This window comes from Amphibalanus amphitrite, unplaced genomic scaffold, assembly GCF_019059575.1.
Source record: "Amphibalanus amphitrite isolate SeventyFive unplaced genomic scaffold, NRLGWU_Aamphi_draft 000364F_arrow, whole genome shotgun sequence".
In the NCBI taxonomy this organism is placed as follows: domain Eukaryota; kingdom Metazoa; phylum Arthropoda; class Thecostraca; order Balanomorpha; family Balanidae; genus Amphibalanus; species Amphibalanus amphitrite.
The window spans coordinates 94386-104215 of record NW_024881858.1 but is presented as its reverse complement, the minus strand read 5'-3'; the positions used below and the strand labels follow the sequence as shown (position 1 = coordinate 104215).

The following is a 9830-nucleotide window of genomic DNA, read 5'->3' as shown; positions in this document are numbered from 1 at the left end:
CTCTAATGTAAATTTTTGCCAATTCAAAGCGATTCTTTCCACGCAACGCCATAGGCATAATGTTAAATTTCCAAAATTATTGGTAGGGCTCGGGCCCTACCATGCCTATCTATACAAAACGACACCTATGCCTCCTCCAACATGTTAACCCGCGCCCCACTGGGGTCTGTGTATAACACGCCCTACTGGGGGGGGGGCTATTCATAGCCCCCCTCCTAACTCCGAAACTACTGGGCTGATCGTCAAAATTCAAACGGCGTCTGATAGCCCCGGAAAAACTGTCGAGCGAAACCTAATTTCATTGACCTCGAGGTCACCGATGACGTCACAGGTCAGGTCAAAGTAAAAATTATTAGCACTTTGGCTTATTCACATTTTGGGCTCTGGCCGCCGTCTTACAAGTCACCCCCTCCTAACTCCGAAACTACTGGGCTGATCGTCAAAATTCAAACGGCGTCTGATAGCCCCGGACAAACTGTCGAGCGAAACCTAATTTCATTGACCTCGAGGTCACCGATGACGTCACAGGTCAGGTCAAAGTAAAAATTATTAGCACTTTGGCTTGTTCACATTTTGGGCTCTGGCCGCCGTCTTACAAGTCAGATCAGGCTCATTTTTGGTTTCCACACTCGTGAACAGATGTTCTAGATACCTTGAGGGTACCAAACTTGTACTTTGATTTTCAGGTCAGGGTCAGGTCATCACAGGTCACGAAAATATTATATCATGCGTCGGTCACGTGACACATGTTTTATGGTCCATTTAGGCCATATATTTCGAATTTGATGTCGTCTGTGTCATTCAAGGTCATTTTGAGTCGAATTTAGCTTAGGTCAGGTCACTTTCAGGTCAAAAAAGGTCAAATTTTGAAGTTGAAATTTTTCAACAAAAAAGGTGTCTATTGGATGCAGTTTGAGCTCAGGAACACGATGGTGCCATTTATATTGGTATACGATGTCAAATACGTACTGAAAAATTGATTTGAAAAATTAATAATAGTGAATTTTTTGCAATAATGCGTATAACTTGGCCATTTTTGAAGATATTTAGCTAAAAGTTGCTAGAGTTAGTCATAATCATGCGTTCTGTCACATATATGCCGTTTTTTCGAAAAGTCAAAAACTTTTTGAAAAAAATATAAAAATATAAATTTTGAATATTATTATAAAATTTTCGAAATTTTCAAAATTTTGAAAATCCGAGATAGCAGTTTGATAGCGCGGTCAATTCTGAGTCCTTCCATCCAAAGAAATTGGATCTAGCTTTAACCCGCGCCCCACTGGGGGGGCTATTTATAGTCCCCCCCGTTTTTCTGCAATAACTTCCAAACCGCTTGACGTATCGACGCCAAACTTTCAGTACCTTAGGCTGCATCAATTTGACACCTTGTGTCAAAATTTGAACTTCGTACCTACTATAGGTCGGTCGGAAATGACGTCAGAGTGACGTCATGTTCGGCCGATTTCGACGCAAAACATTGAACCACGGCAATCGCTCCCAAGAGCTCAGTTTTTAAGCTAGATCCAATTTCTTTGCATGAGAGGACTCAGAATAGACTGCGCTATCAAACTGCTATCTCGGATTTTCGAAATTTTGAAAATTTCGAAAATTTTATATTAACCCTCGCCCATGTAGGGGGGGGGTTGGTGCAACCCCCCCCCTGAGGTTTTTCGGAAATAGTGCAAAAACGGCGGCGCGCAGCGCCGCCAAATTTTGGGTACCTTATGGGGCAAACCTTGCGCATCTTTTGATAAAAAAAATTTGACCGGGTCATGTCAGGTCACGGAGTTATGACGTCACAAAGGGAACAGCCTCCGGCCGGATTTTCACAAACTGAGTGCCAACGCCCGAGGTTTCCTGCCGGTGGTACGGACATCGGTTGATGGATCGTGATGAAACTTCCCATGCATGTTGGGGCAAGTATTGGCTATCATATGGTATAAGAAACTTGACTGGGTCAGGTCAGGTCACGGAGCTATGACGTCACAAGAGGAACAGCGTCCGGTACTATTTTTGAAAAGCGCCCGAACCACTATTTTGCTAATTCTTGTCACCTCAATGGGAATATGCAGCAATATTAGCTTCTATAGGGAGCAAATGGACATCCCAAATCCAAAAATACTATCAGATTTCAAAAATTTAAATTTTGATTTTTCGAATTTCTGCCGCCGACTGTGACCTTGCCGACTTCCGGCGCTCCCAACGCGCCATTTTTAGAGCTAGGGAAACGAAATACATACCAAACGATAGAGAATTGATCAAGGAACACGATAGTGAAGGTTTAAAGTCGATATCTTCCACCGTTTTGCCGCAATCGCCGCGGAAAATTTGAAAAAGTCTATTTTTCCGAAAATTTGACCTTTGACCGGTCAAAAGTAGGTCAAATGTTGACCTAGGACCAAAAAATTTACCACCAATCGCGAGATCTCGGCGAGAGCAATCCGTTGGTCTTTTCCGCTAAGCTCTACGACGCTCCGTTTTCAAACGCCAAGGGGGGGGTCGCACCAACCCCCCCCCTGCATGGGCGAAGGTGGCAGATCGCCGTTTATGGGCGAGGGTTAAGCACCGCCCAACCGCAGGCTCATGTTTAGAGGGCGTTGGTCCGCATCAAAGCCAGTGTGCTGGAGAATCCAGTGGCTGAAATGCTCCAGAACGTTCGCCACTGTGTTTTTATGAAAGGTGGCCTCATGCTCAGTTAACCCGGCAGTTGCTGGGGTATTTCGCCACCCACCGTTTGCTGGGGGGGGGGGAGGGGGCGTTAAACGCCCCCAGCCGATAACTCGAGAACCAATAGGCGCAGCGAAACGCACGAGGCGGCAATCGAAAGAACGCGACGAGACGCTTCAGATGAGTACTTTAAAGTTGAACTTTGAGGTCACAGGTCGGGTCAAGGTCAGGTCAAACACCTGAAATCGAGCTTTCAGTAGCATGGACTTCAGGACTTCGCAATGAGCGCCTCTCGTCATAAACTTTGTCAAAACGGTGCACAATCCATCATATAAGGCCTACAAGAGTGTCAGCCCCATGTAGGGGTCAGTCAAGCATAGGTCAGGGTCAAGGTCAGGTCAACCGGGTAGGCACATATCCCCGAAAATCAAAACTGATATTCGCAGCCTGTGACACATGTTTTATGGGTAATTTGGGGCGTAGAACACGATGGTGACATTCATTTTATCATATGTGTACGTGTTTGGCTCAAAAAGTTCAATTTAAGAAATGTATGTATCATGGTCGTTAAGTGGTCACGAGAAATTGCCAAGATTCAGATCAAGATTTTGGCAAATGCGAAACGATAATCAATAATCGAAGATAGCCATTTGATTGTTCATGGTATTGGCAGTCTAATGCCGTTTACGGCATGTCTGTATGTCTATTCTGTGATTTTATATGATTTTTGAACATATGCCGTTTTTGGTCGAAAACTCAGAAATCATGACGTCACTAAAACCTCGATATCTTAAAAATGTTCCGACCGATTTTTTTGAAATTTTGTCACAATAGACTTCAATCAATTCCCTACAGGTACCCAAAATTTGGCGCGCCTGCGGCGCGCCGTTTTTATGCTATGGCCCGGCGAAAAAAGTGGGGGCGTTTAACGCCCCCCCCCCCAGCAACTCGCGGGTTAAAAGAAAAAGTACCAGAATGTTTTGCTTTTTAATTACAGCGGGAAGAAAGGTGTCCGGATAATTTCGTTACACCCCTGTAATGTTCAAATGGTTGCTAAATTCGAAATCAGCTCGAAAAACTAGCCTAGAAACATGTAAAACTCGAAGAAGTGAACCGAGGTCATCAAAGGTCATTGAGCTGACCTGACCTTCAGGTGACCTTGACACCCAACCTAATGCATGGGACCAGCATCATATCACATGTTTCAACGCTTGAAACCACGTAAAGACTGCAAACGCGCGGCTAATGCGAGCCGACATACGCCGAATCGCGATTCGGGCCAAACATGGTCTCGAGAAATAGGTCACAGGTCAAAGGTCATTTGGGTCAGGGTCATGAAATTTTCAGGGTAGGTGTAAAATTGATAAAATCAGGGGTATTGAAAGTTTCGTCGCGATCGGACGGTTTTTACGCGAGTTACTCACGAAAAACCGATGGGGTCCGTTCAACGCCTCCCCCTATACGAGCGAGGGAAAAGCGCCACCAAAAAGCAAAAGTATGCACATGCGATAACCTATACTGCGAAAAAAGGTGCATCGTTTTTTAACGGCGCCGACAAATTGTAATTACCCCTTAGTATATGACTCAAGATCGTTTTTCCATTGGAGCACGTGTTGAGGATGAAAGCGTTTCTAACAGGTTTGTTAGTGCACTCCGTGCACTAACAAACAGTTAGTGAACGGGTCAATGACCCATACAAAACAGACAGGTCAATGTCCTATGACCTACAGTCAACGCCGTGCAATTTCATTTTTCATCTATTTTATTGTCTATTGGCTCTTTTTGCCTATTCTATGGCTTGTTTATTTATGTATGTATGTATATTCAAATGTGTTTTTCTCTCTATCTCTGGTGTTCGGACAAAATCAATATCAGTTTCAGAGCCACCCAATTAAATACCAGCAGTGAACAATCAACATGTATTGCAGACTTAGCAATGACACAAAACAGTCATCAATACATGTACATATTACATATTACATGTATTATGTAATAACGTATGCATATTACATGTGCTAAATAACGTATACATATTACATGTGCTCGTTGCGCCCTCGTAGTCCAAACAGCATCGTGAAATACCAAAAAAGGACCCTAAGGAGCGCCATAGGATGGTGAAAGCCGAAGGCCTTTGACTCCCAGAATTTCCTCTCGTCTTCTTCGGATACTGGCATGGCTCTATTTGGCCTGTTGCCCTTGCCGGACGACTTTGACACCGCCATCTTTGCTTTGAGGACATCTTGCTCAAGAGAAAATGAGGACGATGTCGATATCTTAAAGTCAGGGTAGCTCTGCTCTTTTAGGTGCCTTTCGATTGAGTATATGATCCCCTTCAGAGTCTGTGGTTCATATTCCTCGCCATCGCTTCTCTTCAGTTGTTGGATATACCTACATAATAGGTAGGCACTTAACAACGGCGCATCCAGCTTATGTGGATCCTTGCTCTGTCCTTCATGCAGAAGAAAGTGTTTAAATTTACGTACGTCTTGTTCAGTGATTTCCTTTGTCCTGGATGACTTGGTGCTAGCAATGATGCTTCCTCTCTCGCTGTTTCTATCGTAGTTTCATTTTTATCTTCATCATCATCAAGTAAATTGCCAATTAAATCAAAACACGGTCTATCACTCATTACTGTTAATTCGAATAACGTGTAACTGCCAAGGCCTAAATTTGCTGACAATGCAAACCGAAATTGTTTCCAGACTTGATTTTTCACTTTAATTTTGAATTCGCGTGGCGCAGTCATATACTAAATCGCTTAGTACACTCGCGTTTCTAAATTTTCATTTTGTGACCTCGACTGCGTCTCGGTCACAAAATGAAAATTTAGGCCGCGTTCGATGTCTCCTCGGACGAAGAACATTCTACGCAGAATATTCTATTTTGCGTTCGATGAAGCACACAGGCGGACGGCGAGACCGGCCATTTTGTGCGCCACTTACACAATGTGCGTCAGTTTCGAAAAAGGCCCAAGTTTACGTTTCCATAGAGACCGCACACAAATATCAACAACTTCTGCAAACAGCTGCTGCGCCGCTTTTGAAATACGCGCCATCATTGCCTCTCTGCCCGCCGTAGTACGCTCAAAAGATTCTGCGCGGACGGCAAAGATTCTACGTGACGTCACGTAGAATCTTTGCCGTCCGTGCGACATCGAACGCCATTTCGGGCCCGGACGGCATAGAATCTTTGCCGTCCGGGAGACATCGAACGCGGGGTTAGAAACGCTCGTGTACTAAGCTATAAAGCTCAGGCAGATGTACCTATGGTAGAAAATACCCCAAGTGAAATACACTACGGCGGAAATAAAATACCCTACGGCGGAGCTCGGTTGCAATTTGTAAATACGCCGCCGGCGGAGACAGGTGTCGCGCCGCTGGCGCCATCTGTCGTGCGTGTGGCGAACCAGGACATTTTGAGGTGGTGTGCCACCAGAGGGCCAGCCCCACGGCCGATCGTCCAGTGGCGACATCTGCAGTGACGAGAGTACGAGACTCTCCGGGGGTGGCGCTAGTAGCGGTAGCCGCCGGCACCGCCGTGTCACAGCCGCCGGCGGACACGGGCCCAGCCGGGCACACTGCGCTGCAGCCCACGGAGCTGAGTGACGCTGCTGACGTCCACGGAGCCTCGCCGCCGCCGGCGGGGGGCTGGCCAACGCAGACCACGGACAGTAATGAAGCCCCGGACAACGCCGTGTCACCGCCGCCGGCGGACACGGGCCGAATCGGATGTGCTGCGGCGCAGCCCACAGAGCCGGACGGAGCTACGGACGCCTACGGAGCCTCGCCGCCGCCGGCGGGAGGCCCATCGGTAGCCACCGGCGCCGCCGTGTCGGTGCCGCCGGGAGACACGGGCCGAGGAGCCGACCGTACCGCGGCGCAGCCCACCGAGCCGGCTGGCGCGCGCGGAGCCTGCTCGCCGCCGGCGGGAGGCTGGCCGGCGCAGACCATGGAGGCAGCCCCCGGCGTGTCACCGCCGCAGGCGGACACGGACCGGGCTGGGTGTACCGCGGCGCAGCCTACAGAGCTGGCTGACGCCCACGGAGCTTCGCCGTCGCCGACGGGAAGCCTTCCAACGCGGACCAGCCATGGAAACGAAGCCGCTGGTGACGCCGTGTTGCCGCCGCCGGCGGACACGGGCCAGCCCGGGGCCACTGCGGTGCAGCCTACAGAGCCGAATAGAGCTGCTGAAGCCTACGGAGCCTCGCCGCCGCCGGCGGGAGGCCTACAAGCGCTGAGCACGGGCCGAGGTGCAGCTGCCGGCCCCGCCGTGTCACCGCCGCCGGCGGACACTGGCCAGATTGGGTGCACCGCAGCGCAGTCTACCAGGCCGGCTGCCGCCTACGGAGCCTCGCCGCCGCCGGCGGGAGGCCTGCCAGTACGGAGTGGGGACGGAGACCCGCCTGAACAAACGGTAGCGGCTCACGCCGCCGCGCTCCTCCGTACGCCGCAGGGATGCGTGTCCGCCGGTGACAAGTCCGACCGGCGCGGTGACACGAACCTCGGTGACACCACCCTCCACTCGGTCGAGGTGGTGGATGACCTGCTCGGTCCGACCGTCGATGACGAGGTGTGGGAGGACGCTGAGGACCCGCTTCACGCAGCTGCCGTCGCAGCTATGCTCGCTGAGCGGGATACGGAGTGCGACGCGCGTCTGCCGCCGCTCGTGGACCCGAGTCTAGGGGTGACCAGAGCCGCTGCTGACCACGACCCGTGGCCGCCACCGACACCGGAGCGACGCCTGCCGCGGACCTCCCCGTGCGACGGCGGGCGCGTCCGCTGCAAGAAGCGCCCGAGACGCCGCGGAAGAGAGCGCAGGCGCCGCCGTCTGCACCGCGCTGCGGTGGCCTTGTGCGCCCGGACCCCGGAGGGTCCGCTGTGGTGCCTTGGAATGAAGACGATGTGATCGTCTTGGGGGGAGGTGTTGTATTATGGTCCAGCCCCCGCACGGCTGCTGGCTGCGCCTGCGCGCGCCCCTGCCGCCGCCACCGCTGGCCGCCCCGGCTCCGTGCCTGTGAGCGCCTCTGCCGCCGCCAGCTGACGGTGCGCGCCGAGCGGCATGACTGGCGAGTGGCGCGGGCGACTAGGCGCGGCGCTCGCCATACTTGTTTACTTTTGGACACTCTTTCGGCCTGAACGTATCGCAGTAAATAAATCGCGTTTTTCATTGATTGTGTGCTCTTTCACTCAAACGAACCAAAACATAACAGGAGCCAAACCTAAGGTACCCCCAAATCATGTTTTCTCACCGGATTTAGACCACTTATTTTTCATCACAGCCCTGACACCATACTTTTTTTGGAAAACATGGTGTGTCAAAAGTGGAAATAGCCGCCCGGCTTTAGTTCGCCAGCCTTGTCAATAGATGGCAGGACCACAATATGGGCAGCGGATCGTGCAATTGACGTCAAATTTTCGTTATCTGCTAAGAATTGAATGGCGGATCTTTTCATGCAAGAATCAAGTAAATCGGTCCACAACTTTTCTAGCAACAGAGATATGAAGTCAAACACCCTGCCAGAGCGGCGGCGCAGCGGCCGGCGGCGGCCGTTACGCGCCGCCTGGGAGACTGGCGGCGCTGAGCGGTTCCGACTTGGCACTGCACTAAAACCTGTTAACTGCTTGGAATAGTTATTATAGCAAAATTTTCATTCAAGTGAGGAATAACCAAGGGCAGGAAGTATGTTTGCTTGTGTGCGTACTGTGTAAGCCAAAAAGCTGCATTAGCAGATACTCGCTAATATTAGATCCAGCCAAGTCCAAACGCATTCCAGGGGATGTGTTTCTGATGGGTGAACAATATTTATTGTTCGATGGCGGATACAGTTTTAACAATACAAAAAATATTTTTGCACAGCTCTATTCCTTGAATAATTCTCTTCAACGCCTCATTCCTAGTTAAGCGAATTAGCCCACCCTGGTTGAATAAATAAGGCGATTTCGCCACAAGGTCGCGAAAAACCGACGGAAAACGGCCGCGCTCAACGTTAATTTGGGCATGCAGACTCTTAAAAACTCGCATTGGGCGGGTAGGGCTTCCCAGGTATTGGCTCCAAAACACCGTATTCGGCTCCTGAATACGTCCAAGTGACCCGCCTCGTTCCTAGTTAAGCTCTAATTAGATCAAGTGACTCATAAGGAGCGAAAAAGCGACTAAAAGCATGAATTTCCCTATGGCGGCGGGCTGCCGGGCTGCCAGACGGCGCACCGGCTATTTCCACTTTTGACACACCATGACTATAAAAAATAGGCCATCCGACCCATGCTTTTATATTAGCTTGTAGCCTCCTCACGTTGCCCCATCAGACAGTAATAATCACACTTCTCGGTGTTGACATAGGCGGCGGAACGGGGAGGGCACCGGGGCACCGTGCCCCCCTTTGATTTTGGCATTTAAGCATTAGCCGTATGGGCGTTGCATGGAAAGAATGGGACCAAAAGTCGGCAGTGCCCCCCCCCCTAATTGAAGGTGTTCCGCCGCTACTGGGTGTTGAGCGTTTGTCTGAGTGGCAGTGCCTCGTCTGAGGAATTTGCATGCCTAGCCTTATGTCTCAAGGGCCCACACGCATAGATGTTTTGCGAACCACATCGGTTTCTAAATGCCCAGCCGACTTCTGAGCGCTCGATGCCGAGCTCTGAGAGCTAATGCCAGCTTCTGGACCCACGTCGGCCTCTATGGTAGCCCACACTGGATTTATATGATCCATACCTGATACCAGTCTTTAAGGGTCAATCTGAATGGAGACCATAATTTCCCACGTAGGGTCCCTCAGACCAGTGTAATGCCTGTGTATCAACGAGACTGAGGGCTTTTCAGGTGGATTCTCCGTAATCGCCGTAGATCTCCGACACAACCTTAACCCTCCCCGGCACATGGGGGAGAGTTTGATGCAACCCCCCTAAGGTTTTTCGCGAATAACTCGCGTAAAAAGCGGCCGATCGCGACGAAACTTTCAGTAGCCTCGCATTGATCAATTTTACACCTACCCTGAAAATTTCATGACCCTGACCCAAATGACCTTTGACCTGCGACCTCTTTTCCGAGACCATGTTTGGCCGGAATCGCGATTCCGGCCAAACTAGTGCGGTCGGACCGCAGTCCGCACACAGCCTCCAAGCTCCGCCCACTGCGTCCCTTCCGTCACCGCACACAGCGACCGCTGT

The 9830-nt window shown here is 50.6% G+C and overlaps 1 protein-coding gene across 1 annotated transcript; it reads left to right on the top strand.

Annotated features, from left to right (window-relative positions):
* Positions 1-6615: 6615 nt before the first annotated feature.
* Positions 6616-7572, top strand: LOC122389599 (skin secretory protein xP2-like). The gene has a single exon (XM_043381771.1). The coding sequence runs from the start codon at positions 6616-6618 to the stop codon at positions 7570-7572; it is 957 nt and encodes a 318-aa protein (XP_043237706.1).
* Positions 7573-9830: the final 2258 nt, after the last annotated feature.